Consider the following 21,738-nt stretch of genomic DNA (forward strand, 5'->3'; position numbering starts at 1 on the left):
TAGGAAAAACTTTCTTTTCGCAATCGACAATGTCAGCATCAATTTAAAGTGTAACACTAAGCACGTGCTTGCTCTCTGAATATCGCCCTCCAGCCACCCTGCCGAGGATCTGGCCGTGACACTTTGAGGAGATCATCGATCCTCACTGTTCACGGCACTTTGCCTGCACACCCGGGCTGCCGGGGCACCTCTGGATCCAGCTGCCGTTGTTTCTGTGACCCAAGGTGCGCTGACCGTAGCAATTTACATTATGTGTGCAAATTAAAAGTTACCTTGCAACAGCAGTTTACTTTAAAAAATGACCTCGTTTTCCCCCATGTTAAAGTTCTGTTATGTTATAGGAGTTGCATTTTTGTATGATGCAAGGATCTTTTTGTAGGACATAGTCACCCGCCATGATGAGGATAGGTTTCTTTTTTCTTTTCATTTGGGCTTAGGTCGGAATCTCCATAAGGAAAATTATCTTATCTTTCATCATCTTGTGCTCTATCGGAATATATATGTGTGCTATTTGATTGCATGTTTTCAATTTAATTACATTTTTTTTACCAGATTTAAGTCTAAAATAATTGAACTTGTCATATATTGCTGAAAATCTTTCTTCTTTCTGCTCCTAAATTCTCCACTTGAACTGTCACAGTGGTCTGATTTATCCTGTCCTGTTTATAGTTGTAGTGATAGAGAGAAATACCTACTTACCATTTTCAATGCAAATTGTTTTAGTTGCAGACTGCAACATGAGCATACTGTTAAATCTAGCATTATCCGAGTTTTGGATACCATTAGTATCTTTTCTTTTCCTCACAACTTTTTATGTCTGCGATGAGGGAAGGAAAATAGAAAACTTCCAATCATTAACATTTTATGATCCGTTAGGGTAGAGACCTGACTTGGGCTGTTCAACCAAAGTTTTGCTGTTCGGGTTTGAACAGTGTTAACTGGGAAACGGCCACCCCATTAAAGAGTGTTCCCCCCGGTATTGGTAGAGACAAAGTAAAGTCAGATACACGCTGTATCTGTCATTTTTGTTGCAACTTACTATTGTTCTTCAGTTTCTGATTGTTCATTATTTTAAGGCACATGTGAGCCTTGTGCAAGTACATTGAAGTGTCGTGCTCTTTTGGTGAGAAAATCTTTTGTATTTATCAGAGAGCACATGGATACATACGGTATATAAGATTTTTCTGTTTCTGACGCACTTTTTTTTCTTCCCCTAGAGATGTAGAGCTTTGGGGATCATGAACAGTTTTCATCCTGATTTGTAATGATCTGTTTGTCCGTAGATCGGAAAATGTTATGAAATAATACTAAATATTCCTAAGTAAGATTATACCTTGTAGAGATCAAAGCCCAACATGCATGCAGTTAGATTTTGGTCATCTTCCGGAGCAGTGAGTATGCGTGGTGTACGGTGGCCTTAAGCACATGTATTCCGTGTCGGCTGTCTCTTACCTCGGTCTACTTATGTTTTCAGTAGCATGGCTAATGTTCATTATAAAATCTTGATCTTATCCGTGAAAGTCTGTAGTAAATGTAAACTTTCAAGTGTTTGACAGCGGCACGATCCGCCAGGCTGGAAAGCTCATTTGACTAATAGGTCGTTGGCCTACTCTTAATTCAGCCTTTTGTCCATCCAGCTGCGTGACCTTGTGTGCATTCCTTTAAATCTCTGTCTCTCGTCTGTGCACGCGTGGGATTGCGGGGGAGCTGGAGCTGGGGTCGCAGCCCCCGAGTTCCCTGTGTTCCACAGCAGCTGTACTTGCTTGAACAAACCTCCTTGACTCTCCGAGCCTGGTTTCGTGCTCTGAACCCCTGATGTGATCAGATGCAGACTGTCGTGAGGATCAATTGAGGCAATAAATGGAAAGCCCTGTGAGGGGCTTGTGGCGAGGAAAGCTCTGTGTAGGCTTATTAATCTCTAGTACCTGACTTTGAACAACACCATTACTTCCTGATGAAGTACTTCATCAGTACTTCCTAATGGCCGACCTGATGCAGCGTCGGCCAAGTTATTTAACCTCTTAAGCTCCATTCACTCAACTACAAATATGGAGAATTCCTCTTTCTTCCAGAATTCTCATAAGGAGTGAACTACATGAGGTTAAGTACGTAACATATCACAGCAGAGTGACATCAGGTCTTCCTGTCCTGTCACTGGGTATCACCTCTGCCTCGTGCATTTTCATCTAGTGAAAGCTTCCTGAGGCCCAGCCTCATTTTAAGTTCTGGGGGAGAGTGATGAGCAAGACAAGGACTCTGTATTTCTGGAGCTGACTTCCTTGTGGGGTCTCAGGAAATAGAGGAGTGAGCCAATCAGAAATTTCAGAAAGCAGTGGGTAGTGTGGAGGAATGATGTTGGGTGACAGGCAAGGAAGTGACGAGGGGTAGGGGGAGTCATGGCAGAGGTTAGCGGTTGCAGATAGATCTTTTGCAGAAGGCAGCCCCAGAGCGTTTTGTAAAGACTTTTCTTTGAGATAGTCGTAGCCTCCCATGCAGTTGTAAGAAATGACACAAAATATTACCATGCAGAGTACCGTAATACACACATAACCAAACTAAAAGTCCGAGCATTCTTTGTGAGGCATTTAGAGTCGAATCTTGAATGATGAGAGGGATTATGTCAAAGAGCATTCCAGGTGGAGGGAATAGAGAGGTGCCGATTCTGAAGTGGGAAGATGTTGGGGTGTTGGCTTCACTGAGCAGGGCCACTGTGGCTGTGACCCTTGCATGAGGGAACGAGGGCTTTATGAAAGGTTGAGCATCCAAGCCACTGTGTCCTGCAGGGCCTTGACGGTGGTGGTGCGAGACTTGTGTTCTTTGTGCAAGCAATCACACTGGTTGTGCTTCAGCAGAGTGCTCAAGATCTCCCTCCATAATTTGTCAAAACTATCACCCCCTCCCCATTTTTAAAGTGGACCTCAAACATTTTCGTCTCAAGTATCAACAATACAGGATGGAGTTTCTAGTGTATGGGAAAAGTTGACCTTATAAAAGTATTTTATATCTCAGTATTGAATATGTATCCAATAGGACGTTACTACCATGATAGTTTGATGCTCACTATCATCCCTTTGAACTTTACCTGACTGAGCTCTCCCTTTTCACTGTCAGAACAATTATATTTGCTTTTCTTCTTGAACTCCTGTCTCTTTCATTTCCTCCATAGATTTTATTTTATGGTTTTTATAATGGGAAGATGTTTTAATAAGTATCCTGTCATTTGTGTGTATGTGTGTACATATAGAGACCCGTGTATATACACATGGAAGTAAGGTTTCTAAAGTTTTAGTGTCTTTGGCTACAGTATTCTAAGTGTGAAAATCGGTCAGAAAGAATTGTTATCATAAATAGTACTGATGCACAATTGATATAAACTGCAGAATTAATAGTATGATTGGTAATTTTTAAACATGAAATATAATGCCATTGGGATGCCTCTCTTAGCAAGATGGAGAGAGAGTTTATAAAATTTCAGTTCATGTACCCATGAATGAATACTATGACCAGGGTGATGTAAAGTCTGGTGGAAATTAATAGTAAACATAAGTGATATGCTGTGGGGCTTCGAAATGAAGTTTGAATGATTATTAGGTATGTTGTTTGTATATTATATATGTTTATAGTATGTCATTACAGTAGGATGAATTACACTGTTTTCGAAGTCCATGTGATGTTAACAAGGGCATGCTAGGAATGAATAAGCAGGAAGGTGCTTACCTTCCTGATGAGGGGGTAGATGTGTGTAAAAACTTGATACTGTTCCTCTAAGTTTGCATAAATGTTTACGTAACGATATATCTTATGGTATAATATTATATATATATATATATTTATACTGATATATATATATATATATATATCAGTTCTGAGAAATGATTCTTTGACTTAAAATTGGTCTACTGGAAATTCATGTAGCATCTTTCACCTCTTCCTCCTTGAAATGTCACAGAAAATACGTAACTGAGACAGACCGAGGCATGTGTGAGTGGGCGGGCTCTGGCTCCTGACTCAGCACTGTGACTTTGTAGATAGTGTGTGTGAATTATTTCCCAGGATTCTTTTCTTCTTTTCTTTTTTTTTTTTTTAAAGCCAAACCTGAGGTAATTCCATGCTTAGAGACAGTATAGGTCTTTGCCGTGAGCTTTCTGCCTTGGTGAGTTGAGTTTCCACTGTCTGCAGCCCTTCTTTCCTGTTCTCTTTGTGCGTGGCTCCCAGTCAGCTTGACGCCCTTCCCTGATGATCCTTCGGGATTGAGGAGGCAGGATCTCTCAGCAGGAACCGCCACCACTCTCACCATCCCATCGTCACTGTCCCTGAATTTAGGACAGATGAATTTAGGCCAGGTGGCGTGGGTCTGCTGTCATGCTCCTCTTTTTATGGAAATGAACGCAAAGAAGGAAAGACTGGATGTTCTGTCCCAGGCTCAGTGACGCCTTGACTTTAGAAAGGCTTTGCGGTTAACAGGGGATTCTGTGGTGTTCCAGTGCCTTTTACCACTCACTCTGGAGCACAGTACAGGAGGAGCAAGGAGGAGGCCTTCGTTCTGGTAAGTGACAGAAAAGCGGCGGTGGGGTAGGATGTGATGAGGGTGAAATGGCATCGGGTGCTACCTCAGGAGCTTTCGTCAGCTTTCGGGGACAGGAAGGACTAGCTGAGCCAGGGATCAGGAATCGACAGCTGTAAACCATCTGGACCTAACTGCTGTCTTTCAAAATTCTTCACGTGCCCTAGGAGTGTGTGGAGGTCATGGTCTGAGTCGGAAGGTGGTGGCAGATGGACATGTAAGCGCACACGTGTTTTCATTCTGACTCTTGAATGTGGGAGTTGGTGTCTTTCTGCAGTTTGGGATCCTTGGCTGTTCTCTCTCTGGACGTTGCTTCTGTCTCTATCCCTCTTTTCCTGGGACCTCAAGTAAAGTATCATGGGCCTTTTGCTGTGGACCGTGTGTCTTCTGTTCTTTTCATTGCTTCTTCTGCCTACTCTCCAGTTTTGGTATTGTCTGTGTGCTCTGTCTCAGAACCCACGAATCTTTTTTTTTTTTTTTTTTTTTTTTTTTTTTAGAACCCACGAATCTTGTCCTTTCCTATGCCATCCGAGTTTTCTGTTAAGCCATCAATGAATGTTTGATGAAAGATAGTTTATTTTATCAATCTAGAATATCCATGTGATTTCTTCATATGCATTACGCTCTCCTCATTCAGTTCTCCATCTGTTGCATCCACTTCTGTCCATCTTGTTACCTGTTTTTCTTACCAAGATGATCTTACTTACTTCACAGTCTTTGCTTATTTTTATTCTGAATTATTGGTTGCATTTTCCTTCCCGTGTACGTTTCTGGTAACTCTTTGGATGTGTGCCTAACACGGTGAATGAAAGAAAATCGAGGGCCAGATGGTTTATTTGGTTGGTCGATAGTCCCTTCTTCTCTTTGGTGCATCGAGCTGGCCTTCGGTGCCCCTGTAATTTGTCCCTGTTTTTCCCCTGTGGACACTCTGTGTTTTGATTGAGACCCACTAGTCAGAAGCAGGCTCTTTGTCCTCAGCACTGGAAGGCCTCACAAGCACTACGCTAGTCCTTTCAGGGATTTGGAGCGTCATACTTAGTCTTCTGCCCCATGCAGCTCAGTCGTCTGGCAGCATCCCGGTGGGTGGGTCTGTGTTTGTGGGAGACCCGTTCTCGCTAGCAGAGGCTCATCCCGTAGGTACTGTGAGGCCACGGTAACCTTCGCTCGGTCCCGTCCCCTTCACCTCCCACCTTGCCAAAGCACAGGTCCTGTGGGAACGTCAGCCTTGCATCTGGGCCTCCTTGAGTTTCCAGTGTGTCACTGTATGGTGGTGGTGTCCTCTTATCCCAGTGGAGCTGATGTCCTGAGCTGGAATCGGCAAGTGGCCTGGGGACAAAATGGTGCCCCATCATCAGCCTCCCCAGTGAAGGGCTCTCTGTCCTCTGCACGGATCCTTTACCTAGCTCTGGTCATCTGACAGCTTCCTGACTATCGCCAGGAGCACGTCTGTGCGTAACCAGCCTTTTCTGGTTGTTGGGATGGAGGCTTCAGCTTGCACCATGTATGTATGTATGTATCTTCTCAGGAAGCAGAAGTCCCTGATTTAATAAAAAGCTTAGAAATTGTGATGTGTTAATACCTTAAAGATGGTGGTGAGCAAGTTCTTGGTAACTGATGGTGCACATAGCGAGTGCCCCATTACTGCTTTTTAAATTGGATGCAGAGTTCTTTGTTCACTGTACACAAGAATGTGTGATTTTTTTCATTCCTTTTTTTAGATTGTATTCAAATTCAAGTTAGTTAACATATAGTGTAGTATGAGATTCAGGGGTAGAATGGAGTGATTGATCGGTTGCATATAACACGTAGTGCTCATCACTTCACATGCCCTCCTTAATGCCCATCCCCCAGGTACCCCATCCACCACCCACCTCCCCTCCAGTGACTCTCACTCTGTTTCCTACGATTAAGAGTCTCTTATAGTTTGCCTCCCGCTCTGTTTTTATCTCATTGTATTTTTCCTTCTCTTCCCCATGCCCATCAGTTTCGTTTCTTAAATCCCACATATGAGTGACCCAGAGGGCTGACACACCCAGCCAGAGAAGCAGGGCGCCCGGGGCGCAGGGCAGCCCTGAGCCAGCAGGGCGCCCGGGGCGCAGGGCAGCCCTGAGCCAGCAGGTTTCCCGGGACTTTACAGCAGCTGCTGTGGGAGGCTGAGGTGGGGGGCGCGTGGAGGCAGGAGGCGGGGCCGAGTCCTGGCACCTTCCCCACCAGAGGCCGTCTCCCTACATGCAACAGCGGGCTGCCCCCAAACCCTACACGCAACATGTTCGCCAGATGCCCAACCACCTGGGGGTTGAAATGGCAGGGGTCCGGAGCACCCTGGGTGAAGGAGGACCCAAGAGCTGTGTGGGGCCCCGCCTGGCCCCTCTCCCACAACCCTGTGGCTGCTTCTGCAGCAGAGCTCCTCTTCACTGGGGACCCGCCGGCCTGGGGTCTCCTGTCCCGGGCCCCCCAGACCACTGGACAGCTGACAGGTGGCCCCCGGGGCTCCTACGCCTTTGAGCTCGAGCACGAGCTCCTGTTGGCAGCCCCTCCGTGGCACCTGCCAACCCAGACCCTCTGCGGGCCAGGCACATGGTGGAGGGCTCCTAGGCCCCTGCTGCAGGCTTCCAGGAGACCCCATCCAGGCCACGCGATGGCCCCGACCTGGGCAGTTTCCCAACCACCTACCTTGCAGGAGAGCCTGCCCCAGACCGCCAGCCGCCCCACCGCTATACCCACACCAGGACCCCTCCTCGGAGAGAAGAACCTGGGCTGTTGGGGATCGGTCGGCAAAAGACGCCAGGGGCCTACCCCCTGACCTGCAGAGCGTCTGCCGGTACCAAGCCTGTGCCACATGGATGGCAGAGGCAGGGAGGCCCCACTGGAGCAGCATGGGGCGGGGGGGGAGGTCCAACACCACCTTCAGGGTCATGCCTTCCTCTGTCGCCCTCACACCATGTTTGCATCAAAACGTCCCCGAGTGCATCCGGCTCTGGCTAAACAGCGTGGGAAGCAGCATGACGGAGAAGGCGGGAGGCCCGGCCTGGTTTCGTCCTCCATGCTAGCCAGACGGGAGACCACCCAGCCGGGACAGCCCCGCCAGGCTGTTGTACCTGCCGACCTGGTAGGGTGACACTCACCACGTGCCTCCCAGCGTGGGCTCCAGTGTCCATGGGCCTGGTCCCCTCAGGGCAAGGGGAACACACAAGGCCATACCCAGGTCCGGGCTCAGCGGCAGAGGGCAGGCCAGGGCAGCTGTCGGGCTGCACACAAGCCGACCTCTGGAGGCCATCCAGCCCTCAAGAATCACATCCAGGAAAGGAACTAGGCGGGGGAAGGGGAGGTGTGCGGGGGGTGGGGGTGATGGGGTGCCGGGCACTGATGGGGGCACTTGATGGGGTGAGCACTGGGTCTTATTCTATACGTTGGCAAATTGAACACCAATAAAAAGTCAATTACAAAGGGAAAAAAAAAGGAACTGACACATGTTTCCTAACTGATGGGAATGCTAAATCCCAGTTAGATATTAGCAAAAATTAAAGATATAACATTTTTCCATTGATGTTCCATGAAAATAAAAAAAGGAATCACACCCAGGGAGAGCACCAGGGGCTTGAGCAGACGGCTGAGCGGGGAGCAGAGCCTGAAATGACGGTGTTACCCCCCCACACCCACCGAGGCTGGGACAGGTGCCAGCGGGAGGCCCACGGGAGCGCCGCCTGCCTGTGGGGCAGACCCGGGTGGCTGTGGGTCTGTCCTCAGGTGGGCAGTCCTGGGCTCACTCCTCTCCACGCCGCAACTGCCGCCTCCCAGACATTCCTTTCTACGTAGAACATGGATACTGTTCTCCCTCCCACACGTTTTGGGGCAAACTGTTGAAAGATGGGGCCTCTCCTCCCTGGCAGATAATCTCTGGTCCTGGGCACTTGTGCGCTAATGCCACCACGCATCCTCCATTGACTTGAGAAGCGTCGCCAGAGCCTGCCCAGAAGCACGGTCCCCGGGACTGGAGTGCGGCCGACGTGCTGTGCCCGGGAGGGTGCAGGCAGATGGGTGAGCCCAGCACCGCAGGGCGAGACTCGCTCCACGGGGTGCCGGCGGGGGGGGGGGTGTCCTCTGGCTGAAGCTTCGGGATCCTGTGCTCACTTCAGCTTTTCAGAACCTGCTGGAGACCCATGTCAGCTCTGCAACGAAAATCCTTTTTTCTTGAAAGCTCATCAGATTTCTGAAAACCACAGGTTAGAGCAGGCACAGTTCAGAAGACACTGAGGAACCCCTACGGTGGCATCTGCTTTGTCCGTGAGCCAGGGACCTCGTGGCTGGAGTTCCGGAAACGCACACACGCAGAGAAGAGTCTCGGAAGCAAGTGACACACACGGACGCCGAAGTGCTTAAATACAGATTTATTGCAAACCGACACTGGAGAGGGGGCTTCGCGGGCAGGCACCCTGGTCTCCGCGGACCTCGGCTGACGGAGCTCAGTGGCCAATCTGCGGCGGCCGGTCTGGAGAGACAAAACACACAGGCTGCACCGGCTCCAGGGCCCAGGCCGGCAGCAATGGGCAGAGGACACCCACGAGGACGGCCCGCCATCGGCCGCATGGCCCCGTGCCCCAGCCCGCCACTCTGACCCTGGTGAGCCGCTGCCACGGCAGGCGTGGTGGGCCAAAACGCAACACTGAAAACGACGTCAGATAGAGAAGACGACGGACCATGGAGTCCATGGCTCCCCAGTCTCCCGAGTAGCTGGCGTACGGTGCACGTCCCACGTCGTCACACCAGAGACCCCGACGAGACCATCGAGGCCGGTTCTCACGCACGTGCGTGCCATAAGAACCCTGGGACATGGGACAGGTGTGCAAATCCTGGGGACCCTGAGGATGGGCCTCAGCAGCTCCAGCAACAGGCTGCGGCCCAACTATGGGGGCAGAGCTCTGCGCCCCCTTGGCGATGCTCCTCCCAGCCATCTGGTGTCTGCACCTCCTTCGAAGGCACGAGAGCCACCCGATGCTTCCCAGGGGCTGCTTCGGACATACTCAGGAATCCCCACGCGTTTCTGGCCACCGGGAGCCACAAACCTGCCCCCACACGACGGACGAGTCAGCTCCCGCCTACTCAAGCCGTTTGAAGGGGGCCGTTTCTGGAGGAACCATCGCCTAGAAAGGAGTCCTCCGCAGCCCCCAGGACAGCCCCGGAGGGAAGGTCCCAGGAAACCTGCCAGCTGACAGCCCCACAGAGCAGCGGGCACGCGGCCTGCGGGCCTGGGGTAGCTCAGGCCCCACGGGCAGAGCAGAGGCAGGAGCAAAGACCGCGTCTGTGTCCTCCGAGGGCACCCGGTCGGCTCCCCGAAAGGACCAGGCCCCACAGAGGATGTGGGAGGACAGTTCCTGCTGCGTCTGTGGCCTACTCGGGAAGGTGTCCCCACATCCGGCAGCGCCGACCAAGAGCCCCAGTCTGGTCTCCCCGACGGGGCTGAGCAGCCGGCGGACGCACACACACCAAGAGAGCGCAAGCAGGAGTGTGCAAGAGAGATGAAGGCGAGGGCCCCCCGCGCCCCCCTCGGCAGCAGCCGGCCCATTACCCGCTCCCCGGGCCCAGCACGAGCAAAGGAAGCAGAGCCCACGCAGCAGCAGCAGGAGGAGAGCGGGTGGCCGGCGTCTCGCTCGCCCCACGCTGCTCCCGACAGGGTGGAGACGCAGGGCCGGGCGCCGCGGGTTCACCCTTCTTTTTAAAACGATTTTTTTTATTGGAGTTCGGTTTGCCGTCATGTAGCATGACACCCAGTGCTCATCCCACCAAGTGCCCCCCTCAGTTCCAATCACCCAGTCACCCCAACCCCCCACCCACTTCCCCTTCCACTACCCCTTGATCTTTTCCCAGAGTCACGTGTCTCTCATGTATTGTCACCCTCACCGATATTTTCACTCATTTTCCCTCCTTTCCCTTTATTCCCTGTCACTAATTTTTATATTCCCCAAAAGAATGAGACCATATAATGTTTGACCTTCTCACATTGACTTATTTCACTCAACGTAATACCCTCCAGGTCCCTCCACGTCGAAGCAAATAGGGGGTATTTGTCATTTCTCTTGGCTGAGGAATACTCCATTACATAGGTAGAACACATCTTTATGCATTCGTCTGTCGATGGGCACCGAGGCTCCTTCCACAGCGTGGCTATTGTGGACATTGCCGCTAGAAACATCGGGGTGCAGGGGTCCCGGCGTTTCACTGCATCCGTATCTTTGGGGTAAATCCCCAGCAGTGGGATTGCTGGCTCGCCCGCAGCTCTATTTTGAACTCTTTGAGGACGCTCCACACAGTTTTCCAGAGTGGCTGCCCCAGTTGACATTCCCACCAACAGTGCAGGAGGGTCCCCCTTTCTCCACATCGTCTCCAACATTTGTTGTTTCCTGTCTTCTTAACGTTCACCATTCTCACTGGTGTGAGGTGGTATCTCATTGTGGTGTTGCGTTGTGTTTCCCTGATGGCCAGTGATGCGGAGCATTGTCTCATGTGCTTGGTGGCCACGTCTGTGTCTTCCTCTGTGACATTTCTGTTCATGTCTTTTGCCCATTTCATGATTGGATTGTTGGTTTCTTTGCTGTAGAGTTGAATGAGTTCTCTAGAGATCTTGGACACTGGCCCTTTATCTGACGGGTCATTTACAAATACGTTCTCCCATTCTGTGGGTTGTCTTTTAGTTTTGTTGAGCGTTTCTTTTGCTGTCCGGAATTCCTCATCTTGATGAAGTCCCAGTGATTCATTTTTGCTTTTGTTTCTCTGCCTTCACGGATGTATCTTGCAAGAAGTTGCTGTGGCCAAGTTCAAGAAGGGTGTTGCCTGTGTTCTCCTCTAGGATTTTGATGGCTTCTTGTCTCACATTTAGATCTTTCATCCATTTTGAGTTTCTCTTTGTGTACGGTGGTGTGAGAGAATGGTCCAGTTTCATTCCTCTGCGTGTGGCTGTCCAACGTGCCCAGCAGCCTTTAGTGAAGAGACTATCTTTGTTCCAGTGGATGGTGTTTCTTGCTTTCTCGAATATTAGTTGACCATAGAGTGGAGGGTCCACTTCTGGATTCTCTGTTCTGTTCCGTTGATCTGTGTGTCTGTTTTTGTGCCAGTACCACACTGTCTTGATGAGCACAGCTTTGTGGCACAACTTGACATCCAACATTGTGATGCTCCGGCTCTGGTTTTCTTTTTTCATATTCCCCTGCTACTTGGGGTCTTTTCTGATTCCACACTAATCTTCGGATGATTTGTTCCAACTCTCTGAAGAAAGTCCATGGTATTTCGATAGGGATTGCCTTCCATGTGTAAATTGCCCTGGGTCACGTGGACGTTTTCCCAATACATGAATTCTTCCAATCCAGGAGCACAGAATAGTTTTCCATCTCTCTGTGTCTTCCTCAGTTTCTTTCAGACGTGTTCTGTAGTTTTTCGGGTCGGGATCCTTTACCTCTCTGGTTAGGTGTATTCCTAGGTATCTCATGCTTTTGGGTGCAGTTGTCAATGGGACCAACTCCTTCATTTCTCTTTCTTCAGTCTCATTGTTAGTGAATCGAAATGCCACTGATTTCTGGGCATTGATTTGGTATCCTGCCATGCCGCCGAATTTCCCGTATGAGTTCTAGCAATCTTGGGGTGGAGTCTTTTGGTTTTCTAGGTACAGTATCATGTCATCTGCGAAGAGGGAGAGTTTGACCTCTTCTTTGCCAATTTGAATGCCTTTTATTTCTTTTTGCTGCCTGATTGCTGAAGCTAGGACTTGTAGTAGTATGTTGAGTAGCCGTGGTGGGAGTGTACGTCCCTGTCGTGTTCCTGATCTTCGGGGAGAGACTCCCAGTGTTTCCCCATCGGGAATGATATTTGCTATGGGCTTTCCGTAGATGGGTTTGAAGATGCTGTGGAATGTTCCGTCTATCACTACAGTCTCAAGAGTTTTGATCAGGAATGGATGCTGTATTTTGTCAAATGCTTTCTCTGCATCTATTGAGAGGATCATCTGGTTCTTGTTTTTCTCTTGTTGATGTGATCCATCCCATTGACTGCTTTACGAGTGTTGAACCAGCCTTGCATCCAGAGGATCAATCCCACTTGATCATGGCGAGTAATCTTCTTTATGTACTGTTGGGTCCTGTTGGCTCGTATCTTGTTGAGAATGTTTGCATCCGTGTTCATCGGGGATATCGGTCTATAATTCTCCTTTTTGGTGGGGTCTTTGTCTGGTTTTGGAATTAAGGTGATGCTGGCCTCATAGAACGAGCTTGGAAGTATGAATGGACCTAAGGTACCACGATGTATTATTTAAAAGCATCAGAGTCAATTTTGCATAAAGTTAACTTATCCTTTATTACAAATAAAATTCATGAAGAAATTATGAAAAACACAAAATACAGAAACAGCACAATGAAAGGGGAGGGGAGGCTTCAGTTGTGCTGCAGCCATCACGAACTGCTGCTCGGGGGCCGAGCCTTGTGGCCCCACTGAGGCAGGTGGCAGCTCTGGCCCTTCGATGAACTCGAGAGCCAGCGCCGGGACCTGCTCCTCCTTCTGGGGTGGCCAAGAAGCAGGTGGCTCCTCTAGGTCGGGCCAGTGAATCTGAGGTGTGACCACCAGGTACCTTGGCTTGACCTCAGCAGCCGTCATCTCGTCCCAGGCCTAGCTCTCAGCACCAGCAGCCGGGACCGGCTCGATCACCTCAGGCCCAGGAGCTTCAGCAGGCCCCACAGTCGGCCTCGGGCAGGCTCTTGCCGCGGTGGTTCCGGGTGTTGCTCGGGGTCCGAAGCCGTTTGCTCCCCTGAGTGAGGCGGCTGCTCCGGCCCATCGATGACCTCGATAACCGGTGGTGGGGCCCGTTCGGCCTCCAGCGCTCCCAAGGGTGCAGGTGGTTCTTCCGGGTCAGGACAGGGATGGAGAGGTCTGACCATCACGTGTCTTACCTTGTAAGCGGCAGCTGGCATCAGGGCTCGGGCCGAACCCTCAGCTTCAGCAGCCGGGACCAGCTCCATCCCCTGAGACCCTGAAGGTGCAGCAGGCCCCACAGTCGGCCTCGGGCGGGCTCTTGCCGCGGTGGTTCCGGGTGTTGCTCGGGGTCCGAAGCCGGTTGCTCCCCTGAGTGAGGCGGCTGCTCCGGCCCATTGATGACCTCGATAGCTGGTGGTGGGGCCCGTTCGGCCTCCAGCGCTCCCAAGGGTGCAGGTGGTTCTTCCGGGTCAGCACAGGGATGGAGAGGTCTGACCATCACGTGTCTTACCTTGTAAGCGGCAGCTGGCATCAGGGCTCGGGCCGAACCCTCAGCTTCAGCAGCCGGGACCAGCTCCGTCCCCTGAGACCCTGAAGGTGCAGCAGGCCCCTCCGTCGAAGCTCGGGCGCGCTCTTGGGGTGGTTCACGGTGTTGCTCGTGGTCCGAAGACACAGTATCATCTCCAAGAAGACAAAGTATTATCACCAGGATGGACTTTCCACGTCCCTCTCAAATCAAGGACCCTCTTCCCACCGCTCAACGTGTGTGAGTGCAAGAGTCCTGGGAGGTCTCCCCAGACTGCAGCCCGTGGGGATGGGGTGTGAGCCTACCCAGTGCTCCTGGCCCAGCAGCACGGAGGCTTGATCTGTGTGGCCCACCCTGTCCCCACTCGGCCTCCCCAGTCCTCCTCACCTCCACCCTCAAACTCCGCTTGATGGAGGTTTCTTAAATATTCAGAGTAACTGTTGACTCGACGGTCCAGCGTTGAGTCTGGCAAGTACTGCCCCGTGAAATTCATCAGCTTTGTCAGGCCAGGAAATTCTGGGGGATCGTCGAAGTCCTCCTCATAGTAGGTCAGCCAGATGGTCAGGAAGGAGGTCATGGTGCTGGGGAGGGACAGGTGGGCAGAGGCGTCAGAAGACAGGGCTCCCTCACACAGAGGTGTCCCGGGGAAGCCCGGCAGGAACCGGGGCCCTCGGCCTCCCGCACGGGGCTGTCGGAGGCAAGTGCTGTTCCTTGTCCACCTGCCACCTGGCGGTCCTGCCTGCCACAGGCCTGCTCACTGAGGAGGGGCTGGCACGAAGCCTCTGTGCGTGGGAGCCCATGACCAGCGGTGTGACCATCACTGTCTTTCCCCGGGAACCTTCCCTCCCGTGGGTCAGCCCTGCCTCCCTCACGAGGGGCCCCCAGGGGGTGTCCTTCCACTGACTCTAATCTCCCCCGGGGCGGGGGCCGTCTGGTCCGTGAGCACTCACTGGCTCTCCTGAGCACCTGCCATGCACCCGGGTCCAGGTGCCACCAGATTGGTGAGGGTGACGCTCCCCACACCCTCTGCTCTGCGTCCCAGGTGTGGGGCAGACAGGGTTGGGGGGGATGGGCATGGAGGAGGTCTCCCTTTGGGGTCCCAGTGCTCTCCCACAAAGCCCGCCCGCACCCCACCCACGGCTCTCCTTTGCTCTTTTCCTGAAGGGGCCTCAGACCTTTACCCTGCCACAGGAGTTGCTGACGGGTGAGGGTCCAGCAGCCCCTCCGACCCACAGTCCCCTCGCTGCCCTCCTGGAGAGGGAAGGCCCTCCTGCATGAGCCAGAGCTCACTCACCTTTCCCAGAGCATCTGGATTTCTCCTTTCTCGGGGGACGCTTGGATGCATCGATATCTAGAGGAGGGCGGGGGGCCTCACATGAACCGTCCTGTGGACCCGACCTCTCCTCATAGTTGCTGTCACCCTCTGAACCCCAACTAGTCCAGAACCCTGGGAGGCCATCAGCTCTGTGCGTGGGGCCACGGGCAGCTCCTAGAGAAGCGTCTGCACCTGCTGGGTCCTCCCGAATGCTTGAGGAATGAAAGGGCTCTGGCCAGGCCCATGGCCTACATCCGAGTGGGCCAGGGCGCCCCGGTGTCCCCGGGGACCCCTACCCTGAATGCCCCAGGACACAGACCCCAGATGGACTCAAACCTCCCTTTCAATGGCAAAACAGGCCAGCTCAAGACCTTGGTGACGGTGGGGAGGCGGCACAGGCTTCGTCATGGGGAGAGAACGACGACTGCTGAGCCACAATCACAGCCCCTCTAGCCGACCTGCCACAGGCCTGGCCCCAGGGGCTTCCCTACAGGACCCAACAAGGCCCTGTGTGACTCAACTCCAGTCAGAGGAGCAGCCCCAGGGGCCGGGAAGTTCAGGAACATTCCCAAGACTCCCAACCAGTAGGTGGCCCATCCCCCTGGGCTGTGGAGGGTCAGGGTGCTCACTTTTCAAACAGCAGGTCCAGGATCTCTTCGGTGGTGCCAAATTCAGGATATGTTTCCATAAATTGAACAATGGAAAGGTCGTCCAAGCACAGCAAGGCGGGCACCAGTTCTTCTACCTGCTGCTCCAGCAGCTCCCTCCGGCTGGGGGTGGTCGGGAAGATCTGATTCTTTCTCAGGGCTGAGGCCCTTTCAGCCTGAGGTGGGACAGAGGGGACGTGCAGCCTGCACTGTAGCCTCCAGACCACCTGGCAGTTGGAGCGCAGACCAAAGCCCGAGCTCTCAGTGGCTGCGGGGGGCGGGGGGGGCAGGAGTGCCCACAGCAGGAACACGGGGCTTGACGCCTGCGGCTCAGTCACTAGGCATCTGACTGTGGGTTGTGGCTCAGGTCATGGTCTCAGCATCCTGAGATCCCGCCCCTGGCAGGCTCTGCGCTTGGGGCAGAGTGTGCTTGAGGAGCCTGTGTCTCCCTCTTCTGCTCCCTGCTTCTCTGCCTGTCTCTTAAACAAACTATCCAATAAAGAAATAATCTTAGAGGATAAATTTTCAAAAAAATTTGGATCAATACAAGGATCTCAAGTGGGAGGGGTGAGTCTCCCAGGGCTGCTTGTCAGCTGAGTTTTGACAGCACCTCCCTGCATTAACGGCTTCACCCCTTGAATTTGACCACACGTCCCTGTGTCGAGGTGCCCACACGGAGACCTTTCCTTGGGTGGGAGGGCCCAGGGCGTGAGGGCTGCAGGATGTTCAGCGCCACCCTGTGATTTGGCAACAGAAGGGAATCGCATCGAAGTCCTGCATCAGTGAAGGGCTCAGTGGCTGTTGGGACCAACTGGCCTCTGACATGTTGTGCAGCACACGAGGCCCCTGTGCCTGACCCCGGGGGGACGGGGGGCAGGGATGCGCTCCTTCAAAACCTAACTGCAGAGCGATAGACATAGTACAGTGAGCCCCGTGTCCCTTTGGGCAAAAGTCTCCCAACTCACCAGGACCATGCTCAAGCCTTGGAGAAGGTGGGGAAGGACGTCAGGCCAATGGGGCCTCCTGGGAGCACCAGTTAGGAGAAAGCAGAGCACAGTGGAAACTACTAGAGAGCGTGTGCGATGAGACACGGTGTGTCTCTTTTTCAAAAGTTTTTATGGGCAGCCCGGGTGGCTCAGTGGTTTAGCACTGCCTTCAGCCCGGGGCGTGATCCTGGGGACCCAGGATCCAGTCCCACATCAGGCTCCCTGCGTGGAGCCTGCTTCTCCCTCTGCTTGTGTCTGTGCCTCTCACTGTCTCTCGTGAATAAATAAATAAAATCTTTAAAAAGAAAGCATTATAAAAAAGAGTTTTTATTATTTATTCACGAGACACACACAGAGAGAGAGAGAGAGAGAGAGAGAGAGAGAGGCAGACACAGAGAGGAAGCAGCAGTCCCCATGCAGAGAGCCCGAGGCGGGACTCGATCCTGGGTCTCCAGGATCAGGGCCTGGGCAGAAGGCAGGCGCTAAACCACTGGGTGACCAGGCACCCCTGAAGGCTCTATTCTGATATTCCTACAAATCTGTGCCCAGGGACTCTGCATCTGGCCCTGGCAGGGGCAGGGCCATGGGGGCAAGTTTGGGGAGAAGGGGAATCCAGACTCCTGTAGCAGCAGAAGTCTAGGGGGGAGCCCAGGGGGGAACAGGCTGGCTTCTGGGACCCGGGGCCCTTCCTGCTGCATCGGGGCCCTGGGTGTCGGGTGGCCCCAGCCCCTGCACTCACCTTCAACCCTTGCAGGTCTTCGGAGGATGTGCTGGATCCTGGGGTGTGGCGGATTTTCTCTTTCCTCTTCCACCGGCACTCATATTCCCGCGCGGCGCTCCGTATCTCCCATGTGGAGCTCTGTAAAGACTGCAGGGCAGCCAGGCAGGAGGCCTGAGCGCCCGGTCTGGCCGCCTCGGCCGGGCCGCACACCCAGCTGACTCCATTGCAGACCCACCACAGCACAGCCGGCACACACCTCCCCCAAGGAGAGCAAAGGGATGCTGCTGCAGGGCCTTGGGTTAACTCCGAGTCGGGTAAGAGGCGCCTCGGGAATCCTGTTTCCACCCTGCCCACCGTGACATCAGGGTGACCCTGAAGGGATCACCGGGGAACCTGCTCCCCTGCAAGGTCCTCCAGCCTGGATGCGACCTGCCCACACATCCCTGATTCCCTGACACTGAAGAGGAGGGGATGGGGCTGCCCAGGATGGCTGGCACAGGTGGCCTGGCCTGGCCTGGCCTGCTCTGTATTACCCTCCGGCACCTCCTGAAAAACTCCCTGAGGCGTTGGGTTTGACAGTCGCACCAACAGCTCCACCATTCGAAGCAGCCGCATTCCTGGGGTTCCTCAAGATCCTCCCAACTGGTATATTTATCAGGGAACATCTTTCAGTAGCAAAAGTCTCCTGAAAGTGAGCCTGAGGTGGGGCTGCACTAGAATGTAGCCCCGGGCAGGGGTTCCAAGTTCTGTTGGCCTCTGTTGTGAAAGAAGTGACCTCACTGCCTGGGACCCCCTCCCTGAGTCCACTCCTGGAGGAAGCTTCAGGAGCAGCGCTCGGGGCTGCCGATGCCCCCCCCCCCCCCGCAGGCAATGGCCTGTGTGCACACAGTGACACAACCGCACCCCTCTCCACAGGCCCCAGGGAAGGACTGTGTGCAGCCAGGGCCCCACCTCGAAACACACCTGGGTTCAGACGCAACTTTCCATTCTTCCCTGGTTTCCACCCCGGAGAAGCCGTTGTGCCCGTCGGGGATGGTCTGCCTCTTGCCTGTGGCATAGGGATTATCCTAGCAGGTGCTTCCTCCAGACGTCCCCAGGCCACTGTGGCATCATATCTATGACATTGGAGGCGGGTGTCCCATGCAGGAAATACCTCCCACCACATGTTCTTCCTTGGTGTGTCCATGCGTCCAGGCCCACAAGGTCCCTGTGTGCACACACGTGGGCACCAGTACCCTCATTCTGGAGGCCCAGAAGATGACAGTGCCACCGGGGCAGGGATGGGCAATAGCTTCCCACGATCCTAGGCTCCTGAATCCAAGGCAAACCCTACAGTAGGTGTGGGAGTCTTGGCCTAGAAGGTGTGAGGCCATCCTTATCCTGAAACCCTGCCTGTCGTGTGTTACGGGCCATTCCCTCGTTTCCACTGGGTGAGCTGTGGATAGCGGGGCACCCAGTGGGTCGCCCTGACCTGGGCTCTTCCTCAGACTGGAATGTGCTGGAATGCCTCCCGTCTGGGCTGCCAGTGCCCACCCCCACCCCGTCACATCTCCATGTCTGTAGCCAGTTCCATCCACTAAACCTTTTCCCAGCCCCCTCAGGAAGGGGAGGGGCAGCCCTGGCCCCCAACAGAGGACACAGGTGGCTTCATCCCTCCTTCTGCCTCCTTCCCAGGCTGTGATCCTGGCGAGGTAGTGGCCCTGCTGGGATCTTCACCTCCTCCCCTCAGTGGCCCCCTGGAGCCCCAGCCACTGCGTTTGTCAAAGCCCCACAGTTCGTCACAGCCTCACCTCCGGAGCTCAGGACCCAGGGAAGCACCAGGCTCTCTTTCTAGGGAGCAATTGCTCTTTCCATTCCTGATGTTGTACCGTATTTTGTCCATCTTCCCCCCTGGAGCATGAGCTCCGAGAGGGAGGATCTGGTCTGTTTATCAGCTCTGGCACCGTCTGTGCTCAGGGCTCAGCGGCTGAAGGAGCAGTTGGGAGGACCATCCCACCATGGGCCAGCTCAGTGGTGGGAGCCTTATTGATTTGGAGCATTTTTAAATACTTCTGCTTTTGTTTTTTTTTTTTTTTTAAGGAAACTCTGTGCCCGATGAGGGACTCAAACTCAGGACCCCGAGATCAATAACCACACGCCCTTCAGGCTGAGCCAGGCAGGCATCCATTGGTCATTTGAAAACTAGTAGACTGATAACTATTTCAGTTAATTTGGTGATCCCCATTTTGTAGGTCTATCCCATTATGCTGAATTACCAAGTGACTCCCCCAATGTCAGTACCGCGACAGCACAGATTGCCCCAGCTGACAGCACTGAGTGGCTGTTCAGATTGGAGACTGAACTCGTTCACGGGGTCTTTCAGGAGCCAGGGTGGCTCCTCCATGGGCCTCCTCCCTCCCCGGGAGGTCATGCACCTCTGCAGCCAGCAGCACAAGGGGAAGATGACAAACACAGGCACGAGGGAGGGGGTCTCCAGCCAGGTCTAGCAGGCCTGCATGTCCACCTTTATGCTCACTCTGTGTGTTATTTATTAGAAGTAGTATTAATTTTTAGGATTTTATTTATTTGTTTAAGAGAGAGAGGGAGAAAGAGAGAGGAGAGAGCATGATCAGTGGAGACAGGCAGAGGGAGAGGGAGAAGCAGGTGTCCCGCAAGCAGGGAGGCACAAACCCAGGAATTCTGAATCATATCCCACAAAACAGAGGAAACACATCACCAGATCTGCTCCACAAAACAAACAAAAGGCATCTCCTCAAGCTGAATGAAAATTTTCTACTTGAAGTACAGACCGTATGAGTGAAATGAGAGCAAGATTTGTGTGCGTGTGTGAGTGTATATATATATATAGAGAGAGAGAGAGAGAAATAATTCTGCCTATTTGAATATGGATATAAAAATGAACATGACCATTTATGAATATACATGGACGTAAAAAAGAAGAATTAACATTGACTTAAAAATAAGAATTAGTGTGGTTGTAGGCATGTAGAATTGAAACATATGAGGGTGATCATCAAAAGGCAGCGTGATGAATCAATCTAGTGAGTCTTAAGACTGAGTGTTTACAAGTAGGAAACCTGCTGTCAGCCACAGAACTGTAAGTAGACAGGAGGCACTGACTCTCCAGCTTGACCACCAACTGAACTGAAATCAGGTTGTGTATCCACGCGCACTGACAGAGAAACGGATATAAATGTAGAACTAGGAAGTTAGCAGAGGAGAAGTAACCTTATTGAAGATAATTAAATAAAAAAAGAAATAAAGCTGAATCTTGAATGGAGAAAATGGAGTAATTAAAATGGAATAATGTTTTTAAAATCGTTTGTATTTCCTTGGTGTTGGTGGTGATCTCTCCTCATTCATGATTTTATTCATTTGAGTCTTTTCTCTCTTCTTTTTAATAAGGCTGGCTGATGGTTTCTCTCTCTTCTTAATTCTTTCAAAGAACCACCTCCTGGTTTTGTTGATCTGTTCCACAGTTCTTTTGGTCTCGATTTCCTTGAGTTCTGCTCGGAATCTTTATTAACCGTCGTCTTCTGCTGGGTGAAGGTTTCATTTGCTGTTCCTTCTCCAGCTCCTTTAGGTGCAAGGTTAGCTTGTGTATTTGAGTTCTTTCCAGTGTTTGGATGGATGCTTGTATTGCGATGTATTTCCCCCTCAGGACCGCTTTTGCTGTGTCCCAAAGATTTTGAACGGCTGTATCTTCATTCTCATTAGTTTCCGTGAATCTTTTTAATTCTTCTCTAATTTCCTGGTTGACCCTTTCATCTTTTAGCAGGATGGTCCTTAACCTGCATGTGTTTGAAATCCTTCCAAACTTCTTTTTGTGATTTAGTTCTAGTTTCAGATCATTATGGTCTGAAAATATGCAGGGCACGATCCCAATCTTTTGGTATCGGTTACGACCTGATTTGTGACCCAGTATGTGGCCTATTCTGGAGAAAGTTCCATGTGTGCTTCAGAATATTCAGTTGCGTTCGGACATAAAGTTCTGTAAATATCTGTGAAATCCATCTGGTCCAGTGTATCATTTAAAGCTCTTGTTTCTTTGGAGATGTTGTACTTAGAAGATCTATGGATTTTAGAAAGCGCTATGTTCAAGTCACCAAGTATAAGTGTATTATTATCTAAGTATGTCTTAACTTTGGTTATTAATTGATTGATATCCTTGGCAGCTCCCACATTCAGGGCATAAATATTCATGATTGTTAGGTCCTCTTGTTGGATAGACCCTTTAAGTGTGATA

General features: G+C 52.0%; 2 protein-coding genes across 2 annotated transcripts in view; one reads left to right on the forward strand and one right to left on the reverse strand.

The window, feature by feature from the left end:
* AKR1D1 (aldo-keto reductase family 1 member D1) overlaps window positions 1-21,738 on the forward strand; it is a 133,622-nt gene that overhangs the window by 26,104 nt on the left and 85,780 nt on the right.
* On the reverse strand, window positions 12,879-15,335 carry LOC144284906 (uncharacterized). The gene is made up of 3 exons (XM_077850068.1): window positions 15,118-15,335; window positions 14,211-14,404; window positions 12,879-13,978 (listed from the first exon to the last, which is right to left on the reverse strand). Exons 1-3 carry the CDS (start codon window positions 15,129-15,131, stop codon window positions 13,515-13,517), a joined length of 672 nt encoding a protein of 223 aa, XP_077706194.1. The 5' UTR covers window positions 15,132-15,335; the 3' UTR covers window positions 12,879-13,514.

The sequence above is a fragment of the Canis aureus genome, chromosome 15, assembly GCF_053574225.1.
Source record: "Canis aureus isolate CA01 chromosome 15, VMU_Caureus_v.1.0, whole genome shotgun sequence".
Lineage (NCBI taxonomy): Eukaryota > Metazoa > Chordata > Mammalia > Carnivora > Canidae > Canis > Canis aureus.